At 13.5% G+C, this 22,189-nt stretch overlaps 2 protein-coding genes across 2 annotated transcripts; one reads left to right on the top strand and one right to left on the bottom strand.

Moving 5' to 3' along the window:
* Positions 1-9,203: 9,203 nt before the first annotated feature.
* CORC01_06598 (uncharacterized protein) lies at positions 9,204-9,356 on the top strand (the record flags this gene model as incomplete). Its single annotated transcript, XM_022618238.1, has 1 exon — positions 9,204-9,356. A coding segment is annotated over one exon (153 nt), but the record flags the coding sequence as incomplete, so codon positions are not given.
* Positions 9,357-16,875: 7,519 nt separating this feature from the next.
* On the bottom strand, positions 16,876-17,100 carry CORC01_06599 (uncharacterized protein; the record flags this gene model as incomplete). The annotated part of the gene is made up of 1 exon (XM_022618239.1): positions 16,876-17,100. A coding segment is annotated over one exon (225 nt), but the record flags the coding sequence as incomplete, so codon positions are not given.
* Between the last annotated feature and the right edge of the window lie 5,089 nt (positions 17,101-22,189).

A 22,189-nucleotide genomic window follows, 5' to 3' on the forward strand; every position in this document is an offset into this window, starting at 1 on the left:
CTAATCATTACGATATGCGAAATAATGCTTCATGGACTGGAAGGTTTGCTCCAGCAGCTTCACCACGACAATTCAAGTGGCGGCACGAAACACGACAAGCACAATTCTCACATCTACCGACGTTTCATCAGAGTCCCTGGATATTTAACAAAGAAGACGAGCTGCGAGTTATTCATAGCCTAACAGTTGCGCGGATAGACAATTTGAGTAGCTTCATTAGGAAGCTACGAGACGTTAGATATAGAAATCAACAGCAGGTCTGTAAAGAGACAGTTATCGACCTGTATAGGCGACTTTTAAGACTATACTCTAGACTGGCTAGTAATAGTTATATTGAAAGATAGATTTAAAATTACAACAAACATAGAATTATATTTCTCTAAATTCTTATAAAGAAAAGTATTAAAAATAATACATAGTCTAATAAACAAGTATTATAAAATATTATTTAAATAAAATATAAGTTTTTTAACTATTTTAGGTTTTTTTAATTATTATATAATCCTTTGTAAAATACTAAAAATTAATTTTACTTAAAGTTTAAGCTTAATATTATATTTAATTAATTCTTTTAATATGTTTATTTTATACCGCTAATAAAAGTATTATTTTAGGCTATAATATAAAATATATATTATATAACGTATTTATATAACGAGCAAGCTATTATAACAAACGGGCTATTTTTATTACTATTCATATTTCTTTTTTTTATAATAACTTTTTTTTATATATAATAATAGTTTTTTTTTTTTTAAAAAAAAGCCGTATTGTTTTTATATTTTAAACTATAAAAAGAAATTTGAAATTATTTATATAAAAAGCCGTTATTATAATATTCCTAAAATAATATTTTAATACCGACGTATCGGACGACTATTATAATAAAAGATTCATATAAATTTAATTAAAATAACTTTTTAAAAAGAAATTATAATTCTTAAATAAGTTTTTAATTTAATTAATTAAAAATTTTTATTACGGCTTAATAATATATAAAATATAATCAGTTACTTTTTTAATAAATACGATATAATATATATTAAATTATAATAAATAAAAGACTTTAAACGATATCAATTATCACTTAAAATACGTTTTTAATATAAAATTAATTATTAAAAAATATTAATTAAAGATTTTATGATTATTTTAATTTAGTTAGTTTCGTATGAAATATAATTATAAAATGTAAAGTATATAATAATAATATTTATAATTTTAATAAAATAGGCTTTTTAATAAAAATATTTTTATATATAAAAATTATTATAACTTTTAATTATTATAAAAGGCTTTGTACGAAATAGCTTAATAATATTATAGCTAACTAATTATAATAAAAGTTTATATTAACAAAAATCGGGGCTATAATACTTATAAACAATAATCGTTATTAAAATAGCTTTAAAAAAGCTATTATTTACAAATTATAAAATAAATAAAGCTTCGATAATTAATCGTAATCTTATCAAATAAGTTTTTAATAAAAATAATTAAAAACGATTATAAAATTTAATACGAAATTAATTATTAAAAAAGTTATAAAAGTCTAAATTTAAATTTAGTTTAAATTTATATTATATATAAATCCTATATATTATTTAAGAATTCTTTTATATTTTAAACCGATATTATAAAATCGGTTTTTTAAAAATAAACTTACTTTTATTTTATTAATCTATATTTAAAAACTATTTATCGTCCGTCGGTTCTTTTTATTATTATATAACTTTTTTATAATTTTTCTAATTTATTAAAATAATATATATATATTTATTAATTAATTATATATATAATAAAATAACCGCCGTAAAATAATAAGGTAAGTTTTTAATTTATTATATATATTAAATTATAATATTAAATTTCTTTTTTAGAAAGTCTAATTTTATAAACTTATAAATAAATAATTATAACCTAAGTTAAGGCTTATTAAGTTATTAATTCGTTATGTTTTATAATATTAATATTATATTAAATTGTATAAAAAAATTAAATATTAAAATAAAGTTTAAAAAAATCAAAATAAAAGATCGTAAGCGTTTAATATTTTTAAAATTTATTAAAACCTATTTAATTAATATCGATATATTTTAAACTTATTATTTTTGTATTAAATTTATATATTAATTTAATAAAAAGTCTTTTTATTATCGGATTTACGTAAAAATAAAAAAATTTTATAACGGGGTATTGATAATATTAATTTGTAAATTAATTTTTATTTGTTATTATATTTATGTGTTGTAAGCTAGGAGCGTAGAAACGTAGTTCTCATAGTCTAAAGTGTTTATCTTTCTGAGAGGATATTCTATAAACTAATTAAATAAATATACCGTTTAAGGGCGCTTAGGAAGTAAATTAATAAGCGTATTTAAATAAATATTACCTTAACTATACGTAGCTATACGCTAGACCTTTTATACCCTTCTAATTATAAAGCTATTTATAATTAAATCGCGTATATAAATCCTTTTTGTATTTTTTTTTAAATAAATATAAAAATAATTAATAAAAAAAAATAAGTTTAATAAAAAGAACTCATTAAGAATAATAATTTTATATTATTTTAAAAATAATAGTATTATAATATATTTATATAAACGTATTATTATTATTATTATATATATTTATTAATAAATAAATTATCGCGAGGTTGGTTATTAAATTATTATTTAAGTAGGCTAATAAATAATAAAAGCATTTTTTTTATTATTTGCCTTTTTATTAAATCTCTTTTTTTTTAACTTTTTTATAAATCGTTTTTATAAGTTTTTTAAATTAGTTTTTAATTTTATATAACCTTTTTTTAATACTAATAAATTATAATATAATAATTAAATATATATATATATATATATAATAGCCGGTATTACCCCTATTAAGAAGGGCGCCGCCGAGCGCGCTAAGGCCGCCTACGCCGCTAAGGCTAAAAAGGCCGTTATTTATATTACTGCCGCTATTAAATGTATTGCTAACGTTATTACCGTTAAAAAGTACGCCGCCGAGGCCGTTACTAAAGCTACCGCCGATAAAGAGGCTAATGAGCTTATTAATAAGGGCCTTAAGGACCCTAAAAAAGAAGTAAAAAAGGGGAAGGAGTTGAAAATTTTTAATAATCTTTTCGTTATCGATTTTAAAAATAAGGGAATTGATATACCGGCGTCGTAAATTAATACACCGGCGTCGCTTTTATACTAACGTCGCTATTCGGCTTCCTAATTAACTTAAAAAAATATTATTAATATAATCAAATTCTATTAAATACTTACAAAATATCTTAACCCTTTTATTCTATTAATCCCTTTATTTTAAAATTATATTATTAAGTTTTTAAATCTAATTTATATTATTTATTTCTAATAGCTTTTTTAACTAAAGTTAAAAATATTTTATAAGGCTAATTTTAAAGTAATACTTATATTAATAAACCTCCCCTTTTACGAAAGCGATTATTAATTAATTACGGCCTCTTATTATTATTTAACTAACTACTATTATTTCCCTTTTTAAAAAATAGCCGCCCGAGCGTTAATTAATTTTATAAAGTTAATAATTTTTAAAAGTAACGTAATTTTATTACCGAGCTCTTAGCCGGTATATTATAAAATACGCGACTTTTTATAAACGATTATTTTAATATAAAATCTAAATTATATTTTATTTATTATTTTTAAAAAAAAATAACGAAAACTTAATAAATTACTTTTTAATAATTTTTTTTAAAATATAGCCTTTTTTCTTTTAATAAATAATCTTAATAAACTTCTTATTTTATAATAAAATAATTTAAAAATACTTTTTAACTTATTTTATAAGTTATTAGAATTAATTAATAGTTAATAACGGTACTCTTTTAATAATAAAAATATATCTATTAATAATAAAAAATATAAAGTCTTTAAGTTAACCTATTATTTTATTTACCCCTACGCTAATCCTCTTTTTAAAACGAAGCGTTTTTTTAAATTATAGCTTTTTATTATATTTTAAATAACCGATCTTCTTCTTTTTTTATAATTAAAATCCTAAACCTATTCATTTTTAACGATTTAAAATAAACTTATAATACCCTCTTTAACCGAGTTAATATTTTTATAAAAATTAATAAATTTAATATTATAAAACGGAATAGGTATAAAGTTTAAAGCTAAATTATTTAATATATTTTTTAATATAATCGGTTTAATAAGCCTAGGCTTATATAAAATATTAGTATTTAATAACGTAAATCTTATAAATACGGTTATAAATAATAAATTATTACCGAAGTTTAAAAAAAAAGTAAGTAATTTTTATATTATTATTTAGACCTTTAGTATAATTAATAGAATTATAGCCTTAGTTTTAAAACCTTTATATATTTTTTATATTATAAGCTTATTTATATAGTTTAGGATATTATTAAAATTATAAACCGATAAGTTAGGATTTAGGCTTATAATATACGTATTATTATTTAAAAATAGTTTTTAAAATCCTTATTTACTTAGCGAGATATTTATAACGCTAAAGCTTATATAAATTAAAAAAAATTAATTAAATATTCGTTAATTATAGCGTTAATTAAGTTATTTAATAAACGAAACATTTTATATATAGTAAAATAAATAAACGACGAGCTCAACCGCTTTATTAGCTTTATCTAGACCTTTTTTTACTATTTCTAAATATAAAAGCGATTCTTTAAAGTAATTAGTTTTAATAATACTTATAATATTAATCGTTTTAAACTCTTTTTTTTTTTAAATTATTAGGTAGACCTACTTTAAATCTATTTATAACGCTACGTTTAGCCTTATTAATAATAAAAAATTAAAAGGTTTTTAATTTCTTTTAGTAAATATCCGCTAACTTATAAACTAACACTTAGTTTATTACTTTACTATTATTATTATAAATTATAATAAATAAATAAAATCTATACTAAATAAATAGTTCCTAAACGTTTAATAACAACTCTATATCTACTATATTAATTTTAATATTATATTTAAGGCGAAGTAAAAGTAGGTTAAGGAACGTAGCTATAATAATAACAATAATAGGTCTAATAATAAAGGATATTAACTATTAATATAAATAATAACTATACTAAGTGATAAGGATAAGGCCTATATTAACATACTTATTAATAAGCCCCCCTTTTATATATATTATAAGGTCTTTATAATATAAAAGTTTATTATTTTTATTAAAATTAAGTACGTTTTTAAAAAAGCCTAGATTAAGCTTTATAAAAAGTTTAATAATTAACGCCTAATCTTTTAATACTTTTATATAATATACTTACTTTTAAAAGTATAATAAGCCCGTTATTTTATTTAAAAATATTAAAACTTTAGTATTTATATTACCTTTAATATTAAATTAAATAATAATAATATTAAAAGTTATTTTTTAAATAGTTTTAATTATTTATATCGACTTATCGATATTATATAAAACATAATTAATAACTAAAAGATACGTTTTAAATAAGCTTATATTAAAAATAAAGTATTTATAAGCCGGGAGTATATAAATACTCGTTTTAAATACTTAAATAAACCTTTAATAATATTTTTTTTAAAATATTTTATATTAATTAAAAAGTAATATCGGTTAATAAAAAAAGTAATACCGTTTAATAAAAAGCTATTCTTAGCCCTTTTTAAAAACTATAATCTAAACTATATTATTTTAATTAAGTTAGGTATCTTATATTATTATTAGATCTATTTTAAAATAATAAATTTAATTATATTTAGTAAATAAAAGGTATACCCTTAGTAGCGTTTTTAAAAAACGTTTTTTTTAGATTTATATTAACGGATTTTTAATTTTAAAATTATTATATCTTTTTATAATAAGTTAAAAAATATAACGTAGCTTATCCTATTATAACTAGCTTTATTTAAAAAAGGCTAGTTAGTTAGTTAAGCTTATATTATTTATAATAACTAAGGCGTAAATAATAAATAACGAGGTCGCTTATTTAAAAATAAAAATAAATCAATATTAATTAAGCTTATATAAAAAATATATTAATTAAATTAAAACTAAATATTAAGTTTATTTTAGCGATAAATAAAGAGCTAGTTTAGCGTTTTTAATAAAGAGAGGATAATAAAGGATTATATAAATAAACGGCTAATATAGCTTAGTATTTAAAAAAAACGGAGTTAATAAAAAATAGTTTATAGTAACGATAAATCTTTATAATTACGTTATAAAAATAATTAAATAATAAGCTTTTTTAAAAATTATATAGTATTTATTTAAGATTTATAAGATTATAATATAAGTAAGCTATAATACGTATTTTTAAAAATCTTAAATGAAAGTTTAAATTAAAAAAAAGGTAAAAATAGTTATATTAATATAGTTATTTTTATCGTTTTTATAAAAAAGTATTGTTTTTTTAAGCTAATTAAAAAGCCGAATAGTGACGCCGATATAAGAGCGATGTTAGTATATTAATTTGCGACGCCGGTATATTAATTTTTAAAAATAAAAAGCTTTTATATTAATAATTTAAAAAATAAAAGGTTAAAAAAATAATTAATAAAGACGTTTTTAATAACGTTATTAAAGCCGCTATTATTAAATTTAATAAGTTTTTTTTTTAAAACTTTTTAAAATATTATTTTTAATATATTTAAATAATCCGTAAATAAAAAAATAGGGAATTAATATAAAAGCATACAGAATTAATATAGAGGCATACACCTTACAACGGCATACACATCTACCATCCTAATTAGCTTAAAATTTTATTATTAATACATCCAGATTCTACCGGTCTACTCTTATATATTCTCCTTATTTTAAATTTCCTTTATTATCGTAGTCTTTATACTTAATATTAATATATATTATTTTTAATAGCTAAACCCCGGCGTAATCTATATTACTAAATTATAAAATATAGCCCTAGTAACGTAATATATCTTTTAAAACACTATTATATAAATATATTATTATTTCCTTTTTTAATCGGTAGCTATTTTAATATTAGTTAATTTTATAAAATTAGCGATCTTTAATTATATAGTAATTTAATTAGCGATTTACTAACCGAGTTATTATAAAAAACACGACTATTATCTTATTATTAGCCTTATTACCTTAAAATTAAATTAAAACTTTACCTTAGGCGCCGTTTCTTTAATAAAACCGACTCCTTTTAACTTATTATATTACTTTAACTTTTATTTAACTATAGCGCCCCCCCTCTTAATATTAAATATTTTAAATCTACGCTTTATTTTATACGCCGTTTTTTAAAAAAAATATAAAATATTTAATATATTATTTTCTTTTATATCTCGTTAAAACGGAGTCTATTATCCTTTAATAATAATTATTAAAACCTTTAATAGCGTATTTTAAAATATTTTAATAATATTTTTAAACTTATTTAATAAGTTATTAATATTAATAAAAAGTTAACGACCGCCCTTTTTTAATAATATAAGCTAAGCCGTTATTAATAAAAAACATAAAGTTCTTAAATAAACTTATTACTTTTATATTTACTTTTATAATAAAACTTTTTTTTAAATTTATTATCTTTTTAAATTATAACTTTTTATTATATTTAATTTAAGAAATCCTCTTCCCCCTTTTTAAATGTTATCCTAAACCTATCGATCCTAAGTAGCCTAGAGCTTACCGTAAAAGCCTTTTTTAATTAATTTAATATATTTATAAAGGTTAACGGATTCGGTATTATAAAACGATATAAATATACCTTTTAAATAAATCGGCTTATATAATATTCGTTTTAATATAATTAATTTAATAAACCTAATCTTTTAAAAAGCATAGGTATCCGATAATAAAAGTCTTAAAAGTGCGGCTATTAATAATAAATAATTATAAAAGCGTAAAAGGAAAAAAAATAGTTTTTATATTATTTATTAGACCCTCGCTATAGTTAATATAATTATTAATTAAGCCTTAAGGTATTTACTTATCTTTTATACTAAAAGCTTACCTAACTTATTAAAAACTTTATTAAGAATATAAGCCGTCGTATTAATATTTAAGTACGTAACATTTATATTATTATATAAAAATAATTCCTAGATTCCGTATTTACTTAATACGATATTTATAATATTAAAATACGTTTAAATTAAAAAAAGCTAAATAATTATTTACTAACGGCCGTATTAATTAAATTATTTAATAAGCGATAGATTCTTTATGTTATTAAGTAAGTTAATAATAAGCCGGACCGCCTTATTAAGCTTATTTAAACTTTTCTTTATTATTTTTAAATATAAAAGCGATTTTTAAAAGTAATTAGCTTCGATAATACTTATAATATTAATCGCTTTAAACTTTTATTATTCTAAATAACTAAGTAGACGTGCTTTAAATCTATTTATAATATAGTATTTAGTCTTATTAATAACGAAAGGTTAAAAAGCTTCCGATTTCTTTCTAAAAGTATAAAATAACTAGTTAAATAATACTTAATTCGTTACCCTATAATTATTATTATAAACTATAATGAGTAAATAAAAACTATATTTAGTAAAGAGTTTTTAAATATTTAATAATAGCTTTGTATTTATTATATTAATTTTAACGTTTTATTTAAAATTAAATAGAAATAGATTAAAACCGGCGGTAATAATAATAATAATAATAGGTTTAATAAAAAGGATCTTTATTTAGTAATATAAATAGTAACGGAGCTTAATAAAAAAGACCGCGTTTATATTAATACGATAATAAATTAAACTATCTTATATACTTACCGTAAGGTATTTATTATATAAAAGCTTATTATTTTTATTAAAATAAAATAATTTTTTAAAAAAGTGTAAAAAAAGCTTTATAATAAGTTTAATAACTAACGCCCGATTTTATAATACTTATATTTAATATACTTACTTATAAAAATATAATAAGCTCGCTATTTTATCCGCTAATATTAAAACTTTAATATTTATATTATTTTTAATATTAAATTAAATAATAATAATATTAAAAGCTATTTTTTTAACGGTTTTAATTATTTAAATCGGCTCGTCGACGTTATATAAGATATAATTAATAATTAAAAGCTATACTTTTACTAAGCCTATATAAAAAATAAGGTATTTACCGACCGGGATTATCTTAACCTTTATTTAAAATACCTTAGTAAACTTTAAATTATAGTTTCGTTAAAATGTCTTAGATTAATTACTAAATAATACTAACTTATACGTAAAATAATACCCTTTAAAAAAAGGCCGTTTTTACCCCTTATCAAAAAGTATAGTAATAACTATTCTATATTAATTAAGTTAAATATCCCGTATTATTATAAGATTTTTTTAAAAATAACAAAATCGTCAATTTTTAATAAATAAAAGGTTTATTTACGGTAATAACTTTAAATAACGTCTTTTTTTAATCCTTACCGTCGGATTTTAAATTTAAAAATTATAACGTTTTTCTATAATAAATTAAAAAACGTAATATAATAAGTTCTTATAAAACTTACGCTATTTTAATAAAACTAATAATTTTAATATTAAATTATTGTAATACAGGATAGCTAAGGCTTAACCGGCCGTAAATAAAGCCGCCCGCCGGGAAGCCGTAATAAATTATTATTAATTCAAAACTTATAAAGGGCCGGCTATTTAATTTTTAATTAGGCTTTAAATTAATCTTAACGATAAATAAAAAGTTAGTTTAATATTTTTAATAAAAAAAAGATAATAAAGGGTCGTATAAATAAAAAGCTGTTATAATTTAATATTCAAAAATAATAAAATAAATAAAAAATAATATTAAATAATAGCGAATAAAAGAATTTACGATTATATTATTCTATTTATTATTTAAATAATTTATTATAAATTAACGCTATAATTAAGGTAAAAATAATTATTTATTTATTTTTTATTACCCTTAAGGACTTTATAAATATTTTATAAGGAATAACTTAAAATATATATTATTTAGTAAGAGTTTTAAAATTATTAAATTATCGAAATACTATTATAAACACCTTTACCGCTTTTATAGGAATATATTATAATTTTAAATTAATTAGGATAGTAAATGTGTATGCCGCTATAAGGTGTATACTTTTATATTAATTCTATATACCTTTATATTAATTCCCAAAAAATATATTAATATTTATAATATTTTTATTAAAATAATTAAATCTTTATTTAAATTTAAAATCAATACGGCTTTATTTATAATTATATTTAAAAATAAAATTAAAAATAAAATTAATACAATAAAAAAAAATATAAAAAAGGAATTTAATATTTTAAATTTTATTTTTTATATTTTTTATTTCGTTTTAGTAAAGTTGAATAAAAATACCGGCGTATATTATATATATTATATTATTATAAAAAAAGCCTTTTATATTAAAAATAAATTTACTAAATATTTTTAAAACGGTCGTATTTATATTATTAATTTATTTAATATTTATTTATTTATAATTTATTTAATAAGTTTATTAATTAAAAACCCTTTTTATAATTTTTATATAAGTTTTTAAAAATCTATTTTATAAATTTTAATTAATAATTTTAAGTTTTTATTTATATTTACTTTACCGTTTATAAAACTAAAAGCTTTAAATGTTTTTTTTATTTTTAAAAAAATTAAAGAAAAAGATAAGTTTACTATTATAAATAGTTTTTTTTAATAAAATAATAATAATAACGTTTTTATATACTTTATTTATTTTATTATTAAAAGCCGTTGTATTTTTAATAATATTAAAAAAGAGATTTTTTATTTATATTATTATTGATAATAATAATTAAATATACCTTTTAGGGCTATTATTTTTATTTTTATTATTTTTTATTTTTAATATAGTTTTATAAAATAGTTAATTTTTATTTAATATAGCTTTATAAGGTAAATTATTTTTTAATAAGTATTTTTTAAAGTTTAAATTATAATTAAATTATTAATTTTTTATACTTATATCTTTTTTATAATTATTTTTTTATATATTTATTAAATTTAAATAAGCTTTAAAATTTAGGAATTTTTTTTTAATTAAGTTCTTTATAAAACCGTTTATTAATATACTTTTTATAATTATATATTTAATTTCTAAATAGTTAATAATATATTTTTAACGGAGCTATATATTTTAAATATTTATATAATATAAATATATAAAAACCTTTTCCGTATTCATTATTATTAATTTAATTATTTATTTATTATTATAATAAATTATATAAAAAGCTTTTAAATTAAATACGAGGTTATAAAAAAGTTTTTATAACGTCATTATCTTTTTAATAATTTTTTATAAATAAAAAAGCTTTATTTTAATTATAAAGGTCGTTATTATTAATTATTTAAACGCCTTTTATTAAATTAAATTATTAAAAAGTATTATAATATATTTTTATAACGACTTTTTTATAATTTTATTATTTATAAAAAAGGTATTACCGGTTATAAATAAAAGTAAATTATAATTAAATTCTTAACTTATCTTATCTTTTTTTATATTATAATAAATCGTTAAATAACGTATTTTATATAAATATTTAATAACCTACTTTATTATTTAAAGATATTTAAAACTTAAGTTTTTAAAATATTTAAATAATATTAAAACTATTTATATATAATCCGGACGTATTAATATTAAAATATAAAAAACTAATTTTATTTTTTTTAATATATTTTTATTTATATAAGTATAAATTAATTTTTATACGCTTTTAAATCGCTCGTAAATAATAACGTAATTAAATAAATATTATTTATAAAATTAAACTTTTTAATTTTTTTTTATATAAACGTTATATATAAAATAAATTTTTCTATTTCTTTTATTTTATATAATCCGAACTTTTAAATAGTATTTTATAAATCTTTTATTTTATAATTAGTATATTATTTTTATAATATTAATAATAATAGCCGCGTATTATTTATAATCTTTATAAGAAAGTATAAAAATATTATTTATATAAAAAATAATAATAATTTTATAATTCGGATTTTAATATATTTAAAAATCCTTAGTTATTAAAAATAAGCCTAAACTTTTAAATATATTTAAAACCGTTTTATATTATAATTAATATACGTTATAAAGTTTATATAAAGCTTTTTTAAATTAAAAGTATTTTTTTTTGATTTTAAATTTATTTAAAAGTTTATAAATAATTAATTTATTATATTTATTAATTTCCGTATTTAAAAAAACGTTTATAATATCGTATTTAAATAATTTTAAATCGAATTATATTATTAAGGTTATTATTAATTTAAAATCTCAGTTATAAGCGTTATTACGTATATATTATAAATCGTAATTAGTTATAAATCGTTATAAATATAAATCCGCGCTTTATAATATTTAAATTTATTATATTAATCGAATTAATATATAAATATTTATTTTAATAAAAATAGCTTTATATATGCTTTTAAATAATTAATAACCGTTTAGGTTTTTTTTTTTAATTTTTTTAATTTATTATATATATTTTAGTAAAAAGCTCTTATAAATAGTTTAAAAATTTAAAAAGTTTTTTTTAATTTTTTAAAATATTTTTAAAAGATAGTTAATATATATTACTTTTTAATTAATAATTATATTACGTTAAACTTAATTATTTTATATTATAGTTTATAATATTTTATAAAATATATAATATATAGGATTATAATTATAATATTATATTTTTTAATTAAAAAAGTAAATTTATAAAAGATTTTAATTTAAACTATTTCAAAATCCGTTTTTTATATTTTTTAATTACTTAGCGAAATTATATATAATTATAAAGTTTATTATTATTTTTTAAATCCGTACGCTTTTATATATAAACGGCTTAGATATTTTTATTATTTTTTTTTACTTTTTTTTTAATATAATTTATTAAAATAATATTAATAATTATACTTTTAGTTTATTTAGTTTTTTTTATTATATTAAATCCGGGTGCTCGGCTTTATTATTATTATTAAATATTATTTTTAAATTATTAACTATTTATGTATTTTATAATTTAATTTTTAAGCTTTTAAATTCTATAATAATCCGTTTTTTATTTATAATTATCGATATATTTTTAATATTAAAAGTTTATTTAAAAGTTATTAATCTTTTTTTTTAAAGTTATTTTAAACGTTTTAACGTTTTTTAATATAAAGACTACGATTTAAATTAATTAAATAAATATTTTAAATTTAATAATTTTTTAAATAAAATCGCTTTTATTTATATTTAAAATATTTAAAAACTTAAAAATAATATTTATAATATTTATAAATTTTTAAATATTTTAAATAATTAAATTAATTATAATTATAATTAATATTTATTTAAATATAAAAATTTAAATTTTATATAAATTATAAATATTTATTATATATTTAATAAAATATTTAATATATTCTTACGGAAATATTTTATAATAATATTTTTTTATTTCTTTTTATAATCTTTTAAAAATAAATAAATTTTATAATTATAAATATAAAAAGTTTTTTTAATATAAATATAAGTTTTAAATTATTTTATAAATAAATTTAAATATTTATTATTTAAAATATTATTTAAATTACTTTTTTTTATTTAATTAAATGATTTTTAAATTATATTTTAATATAATAAATATTTTAAAAGAATATTTTTATTAATATATATTTATTTATAAGTTTTTTAAAAGTTTAATTATTAATTCATTTTAATACTTTTAATAATTACTTTTTTTTTATATATTTCCTTTTATTAATTCTTTTTTATATATATAAAAAAACTTAAAATCGATTTTTTTATTTTTTATTTATATTTAAAATAAGGTTTTTTTTATATATAACGATTATTATTTTTTTATTATTTATATAAATTTTATAAATTATTAAGCTTTTTTAATAATATATTTAAAATTTTATAATTTTAAAAATTAATTTTATTTATTTTTTTTAAAAAAACTTAAAAAGCTTTATAAAACACTTATTTTTAATTATAAATAATAAAAAAGAATTTTAAAAGTTTTTAAAAATTAAAAAAGTTTTAAAAGTTTTTAAAAATTAAAAAGGTTTTAAAATATATAGTAATATAATTTTAAAATTTAATTTTTTAAAAAAGATTTAAAAATTATTTTTTATATATATAAAGATATAATAATTATATTTTATTTTTAATAATTCTTTTATATTTATTTTTTAAATATTATAAATTAAATTTTAAAAAGTGTTTAATTTTAAATAATTAATTTAAAAATATTAAATTATTATATTATTTATTTTATTTATATAAATAATATTATAATTAGGTTTATAATATAATAAAATATTAAATTAAACTATTATTATAAAATATAAAAAGCTTATTAATATCAAAAAATAGATTATAAAATAATAAATAATAAATTAATATTAAAATAAATAAAAAATTTTTTTTAAATAGTTAAATTATTATTATCTTTTTATTTATATTTCTAAAATATAAAATTATATTAAAACTATAATATTAATTTTTAATTTTTAATAAATATATTTTAAAAATAATATTAATATAAAACCTTTTTATAATAATAACGTTTTTTAAAATAAAACTTTTAGTATTAAAATTTATTTTATTATAAAAAGCTTTTTTAAAAATTTTAATATTTATTTTTGTAATATTAATATAAATAATATTTATTTTTATAAAAGCTTTTTTAAATAAAATTTATAAAAACTTTTTTTAATAAAGTTTTAATATTAGTTAAATAACATATTTTATAATTATTATAAACTATATTATTTAATAAAATATAATATTTTTTAAAAATATTAAAAATAATAAAAAATTTATAAAACCGTTTTTTTAAAGTTTCTTATTATTATTAAAAAGAATAATTATTATGATTTTTTTAAAATAATTTTTTAAATAAGTTTTATTATTTTTTTAATTCTTTTAATATGTATTGTTAATATTATTAATTAATTAACTTTTTATAAAATATTTAATTTAAATATAATTAAAAATTAATAATATAATTCGATTTTTTATTTTAATTATTTTTTTATTTATAAGCTTTTTTATATATTTAAACGTTTTTATAAAAGCTTTTTAAAATTCTTTATAATTTTATAAAAATAAATAATAATTATTTTATATAAATAAATTTTAAATATTATTTTTAATTATTAAATTTATTTAAACGTTTTTTAAAAATAATAAAAAAGTTAAAGCCTTTATTATTACTTTTTAAAAAATAATTTTTTTAAAAAGAATTTTAAATATTTATTTATATTTTTTTAAAATTAAAATAAAATATTTAAAACTTTTATTTATAATAAATTTATTAAATATTTATATTATTTAAATCAATATAAAATCGGTTTTAATAGTTTTAAAAAGCTTTTTATTATTAAAATTCTTTAAATTTTAAATATATTATAAATTTAAAATTATTTATATATTTATATTAATTAAAATATTAAATAATTAAAAAAACGTTATTTTAAAAAGTTTTAAAAAATACGTTATTATATTTTTTATAAATTATTAAAAAAGTTATAAAGTTAAAAAATATTAAATTACGTTTTAATTTATATATAAATTTTTTAAAATTAATTTATTTTTATATAAGAATTTTATTTAAATATTTATAAACTTTTATAAATTAATTATTTAAAAAATCAAAGATTTAATTATTTAATAGTTTATTATAATCGTCATTTATATTTCGTTTTAATTAATATAATTTTTAATAAGTCGTTTATATTCGTTTTTAATATTATTAAATTTAATAAAATATAGTTTTATAAGTTTATTAATTAAAAGAATTTAAATTTAATCGATTTTATTATTATTAAATATTTAAATTTCGCTTTTATTATTATTATTTTTTAAAATAATTAATTATTTATAATAATTATTTTTTAATTTAATAATACGCTTAGCGATTAATTTAATAAAATTTAGTTTTTTTAATAATTATATATTATTATTATTAACGTTTTTTATATTTAAATTAATAAAATTTTAAATAAATACGTTTTTTATATATATTTAAAAATTAATATATTAAATTCGTTAGTTTATTTTTATATTAAAATATTAATTATTATTAAATATAAAAAATTAAACGGTTATTAATATTATTAATAAGTGTTTTATATTTTTATAAATTTTAAAATAATAAAAATACTTATCCGTTTTTATATTTTAAAAGAAAAGTTTATAAAAATTAAGTTTATAATTATTATAAGTTAAGAGCGTAAAAACGTAGTTTTTATAATTTAAAATATTTATTTTTTTAAAAAGATATTTTATAAATTAATTAAATAAATATACTGTTTAAAGGCGCTTAAGAAATAAATTAATAGGCGTATTTAAATAGGTATTACTTTAATTATACGTAGCTGTGCGCTAGACCTCCTGCGATATTATAATAATTAATAATTTATAATTCAAAAATTTAATATTTAATAAGAAAACTAAAATAAAAAAGAAAAAAGAAATAGGTAAAAAACTTTTAAAACCTTATAAAAGTTAGCCCGTTTTTAATTACTAATAACGATTATTATTAATTATTTATTTTATGTTAAAAAGTCTTGAAACTTAATATAAGATTATTAAATTAAAACTTTTTTTCTAAAAAATATAAAAAATAAATAAATCCGATATTTTAAAATTTATATTAAATATATATAAACATAAAATAGTTAAATAATTATAATTTATATAAGCTTTTAATAATATAAAGTAATTTTTATTTAAATTTAATAATAAGTTCGCGTTTTTAAAATTATTAATTCAGTTTTTTAATAATTTTTAAAAAGTTATTAAGAGTTTTAAAAGTTTATAACGGGTTTCTATATATAATCTTTATATTTATAATCTTTTTATTTAATACAATATTTTTATATTCTTTTTTAAACTCGGTAGTTAATAATATATTTAACCTCGTATTTTAATTTATTAAATTTAATAATAATATGATTCTTAATATATAGATTTTTAAATACTAATTTAAAAAATAAAATATAAAAAACTAAATAGTATTGTATTGTATTTAAAAGTTTTAATTTAAAACTAATTAATAAAACTTTCTTAACAATTTTAAAAAAGCTTATTTTTTTATAATTTAATTTATTATTTAATTACTTTATTTTAATATTATAATAAAGAAAGTATATATTATCCCCTATTTTGAAAAGTAATCCTTTTTAATTTTTAATTCATTAGCGTATTTCTTTATATATTATTAAATAGAATTTAAGAAATTTAAAACTTTATTTTTAAATTTTATTATCTTATTAATATTTATTATGACGTTTATGATTTTTAATTTTAATTTTAATTTTATTACAAAAGGTCCAGCGCATAGCTACGTATAGCTAAAATAATACCTACTTAAATACACTTACTAATCTATTTCTTAAACGCCTTTAAATAATATATCTATTTAATTAATTTATAAAAACTCCTTTTAAAAAGATAAATATTTTAAATTATAAAAACTATATTTTTATATTTTTAATTTATAATAATTATAAATTTAACTCTTATAAACCTTTTTTTTAAAATATAAAAACGGACGAGTATTTTTATTATTTTAAAATTTATAAAAACATAAAACGCTTATTAATAATATTAATAACTATTTAACTTTTTATATTTAATAATAATTAAATTTTTAATATAAAAATAGATTAATTAATTTAATATATAAACTTTTAAATACGTATAAAAAGCGTATTTATTTAAAATCTTATTAATTTAAATATAAAAAACGTTAATAATAACGATATATAATTATTAAAAAAACTTAACTTTATTAAATTAATCGCTGAGTATATTATTAAATTAAAAGATAATTATTATAAATAATTAATTATTTAAAAGAATAATAATAATAAAAATAAAATTTAAATATTTAATAACGATAAAGTCGTTTAAGTTTAAATTTTTATAATTAATAAGTTTATAAAATTATATTTTATTAAATTTAATAATATTAAAAGTAAATATAAATAATTTATTAAAAATTATATTAATTAAAATTAAATATAGATAACGACTATAACGAGCTATTATATAATTAAATCTTTTATTTTTTAAATAATTAATTTATAAAGATTTATAAATATTTAAATAAAACTTTTATATAAAAATAAAAATAATTTTTAAAAGTTTTTATATATATTAAAATATAATTTAATATTTTTTAAATTTACGATTTTTATAATAATTTATAAAAAATATAATAACGTATTTTTTAAAACTTTTTAAAATAACGTTTTTTTAATTATTTAATATTTTAATTAATATAAAATATATAAACGATTTTAAATTTATAATATATTTAAAATTTAAAAAGTTTCAATAAAAAAAAGCTTTTTAAAATTATTAAAATTTATTTTATATCGATATAAATAATTTAAATATTTAATAAATTTATTATAAATAAAAGTCTTAAATATTTATTTTAATTTTAAAAAAAATATAAATAAATATTTAAAATCTTTTATTAAAAAACTTAATTTTTAAAAAATAATAATAAAGATCTTAATCTTTTTATTATTTTTAAAAAGTATTTAAATAAATTTAATAATTGAAAAACGATATTTAAAACTTATTTATATAAAATAAATTATTATTAATTTTTATAAAATTATAAAAAAGTTTAAAAAACTTCTATAAAAATATTTAAATATATAAAACAACTTATAAATAAAAAAATAGTTAAAATAAAAAATTAAATTATATTATTAATTTTTAATTATATTTATATTAAAAATTTAAAAAAAAACAGAATTAATTAATAATATTAAAAACGTATATTAAAAAAATTAAAAAAATAATAAAACTTATTTAAAAACCTATTTTAAAAACGTTATAATAATTATTATTTTTAATAATAATAAAAAACTATAAAAAAACGGTTTTATAAACTTTTTAATATTTTTAATATTTTTTAAAAAGTCTTATATTTTATTAAATAATATAGTTTATAATAGTTATAAAGAATATTATTTAATTAATAATAAAACTTTATTAAAAAAGAGTTTTTATAAATTTTATTTAAAGAATCTTTTTATAAAAACGGGTATTATTTATATTTATATTATAAAAATAAATATTAAAGTTTTTAAAAAAGCTTTTTATAATAAAAAGAATTTTAATATTAAAAACCTTATTTTAAAAAACGTTACTATTATAAAAAGTTTTTATATTAATATCGGTTTTAAAATACATTTATTAAAAATTAAAATTTAATATTATAATATTAATACGATTTATATTTTAAAAATATAAATAAAAATATAATAATAATTTAATTATTTAAAGAAAAAACCCTTTATTTTTTATAATATAAATTTATTATTTATTATTTTATAGCTTGTTTTTTAATATTAATAAGCTTTTTATATTTTATAATAACGGTTTAATTTAATATTTTATTATATTATAAATTTAATTTTAATATTATTTATATAAATAAAATAAATAATATAATAATTTTAAATTTTTAAATTAATTATTAAAAATTAAAAGCTTTTTAAAATTTAATTTATAATATTTAAAAAAAAGATATAAAAAGATTATTAAAAATAAATATAAATATTATATTTTTATATATATATAAAAAATAATTTTTAAATCTTTTTTACAAAATTAAATTTTAAAACCGTATTATTATATATTTCAAAACTTTTTTTATTTTTTAAAAGTTTTTAAAAATTATTTTTAATTATTTATAATTAAAAAAAATATTTTATAAAGCTTTTTAAATTTCTTTAAAAAATAAATAAATAAAATTAGTTTTTAAAATTATAAAATTTTAAAATTTTAAATATATTATTAAAAAAGCTTAATAATTTATAAAATCTATATAAATAATAAAAAATAATAATTATTATACAATAAAAAGCTTTATTTTAAATATAAATAAAAAATAAAAAGATTAATTTTAAGCTTTTTTTTATATATATAAAAAAATTAATAAAAGGGAATAAATATATAAAAAAAAAAGTAATTATTAAAAATATTAAAATAAATTAATAATTAAACTTTTAAAAAGCTTATAAAATAAATATATATTAATAAAAATATTCTTTTATAATATCTTATTATATTAAAATATAATTTAAAAATTACTTAATTAAATAAAAGAAAATAATTTAAATAGTATTTTAAATAATAAATACTTAAATTTATTTATTAAATAATTTAAAACTTATATTTATATTAAAAAACCTTTTATATTTACGATTATAAAATTTATTTATTTTTAAAAAATTATAAAAAGAAAATTAAAAAAAAATATTATAAAATATTTTTATAAAAATATATTAAATATTTTGTTAAATATATAATAAATATTTATAATTTATATAAAATTTAAGTTTTTATATTTAAATAAATAATAATTATATATAATATATATTTTAATAAAATTATTTTTTATTTAAAAAAAATATTACGGAAATACTATTTATAATTATAATTAATTTAATTATTAATAATATTTAAAAGTTTGTAAATATTATAAATATTATTTTTAAGCTCTTAAGCGTTTTAAAAATAAATAAAAATAAGCTTATTTAAAAAACTATTAAATTTAAAATATTTATTTAATTAATTTAAATTATAATTTTTTATATTAAAAAATATCGAAATACTTAAAATAATTCTTTAAAAAAAAAGATTAATAACCTTTAAATAAACTTTTAATACCGAAAATATACTAATAATTATAAATAAAAAACTAATTATTATAAAATTTAAAAACTTAAGCACTATATTATAAAACGTATTAATAGTTAATAATTTAAAAATAATATTTAATAATAATAATAAAGCCGAGTACTTAAATTTTATATTATAAAAAAGGCCGAACGGGTTAAAAATATAATTATTAATATTACCTTAATAAACTATATTAAAAAAAAAACGAAAAAGGATAATAAAAATATATAAACTATTTATATATAAAAATATATAGATTTAAAAAACGATAATAAATTTTATAATTATATATAATTTCGCTAAATAATTAAAAAATATAAAAAACGGATTTTTAAACGGCCTAAGTTAAGATTTTTTATAAACTTACTTTTTTAATTAAAAAATACGATATTATAATTATAATCTTATATACTATATACTTTATAAAATATTATAAGTTATAATATAAAATAATTAAATTAAATATAATACGATTATTAATTAAAAAATTTTATATATTAATAATCTTTTAAAAGCTTTAAAAAGCTAAAAAAAACTTTTTAAATTTTTAAATTATTTATAAGAGTTTTAATTAAAATAGCTTATAAAGAATTAAAAAAGTTAAAAAAAAAAAAACTTAAATAGTTATTAATTATTTAAAAGCGTATATAAAACTATTTTTATTAAAATAAATATTTATATATAAACTTAATTAATATAATAAATTTAAATATTATAAAGCGCGGATTTTTATTTATAACGATTTATAATTAGTTACGATTTATAATATATATATAATAATATTTATAATTAAAACTTTTAAATTAATAATAATTTTAATAATGTAATTCGATTTAAAATTATTTTAATATAATATTATAAATGCTTTCCTAAACGTAAAAATTAATAAATACAACGAACTAATTATTTATAAACTTTTAAATAAATTTAAAATTAATAAGAAATATATTTAATTTAAAAAAGCTTTATATAAACTTTATAACGTACTTTATTTATAATATAAAACGTTTTTAAATATATTTAAAAACTTATTATAGGCTAGGAGCATAGAAACGTAGTTCTTATAATCTAAAATACTTATCTTTTTTCGAAAATATTCTATAAACCGATTAAATAAATATACCGTTTAAAAGCGCTTAAAAAGTAGGTTAGTAAGCGTACTTAAGCGGGTACTACCTTAACTATATATAATTATATACTAAACCTTTTATAATATACCCCCCTAATTATAAAGCTATTCGTAATTAAATCGTATATATAAATCCTTTTTATATCCTTTTTAAATAAATATAAAAATAATTAATAAAACAAAATAAGTTTAATAAAAAGAATTTATTAAAAATAGTAATCCTATATTATTTTATAAATAATAGCGTTATAATATATTTTTATAAGCGCGTTATTATTATTATTATATATATTTATTAGTAAATAAATTATCGTAAGGTCGGTCGTTAAGTTATTATTTAAACGGGCTAGTAAATAATAAAAATA

This window comes from Colletotrichum orchidophilum (assembly GCF_001831195.1).
Source record: "Colletotrichum orchidophilum strain IMI 309357 chromosome Unknown Scaffold_50.1, whole genome shotgun sequence".
NCBI lineage: Eukaryota > Fungi > Ascomycota > Sordariomycetes > Glomerellales > Glomerellaceae > Colletotrichum > Colletotrichum orchidophilum.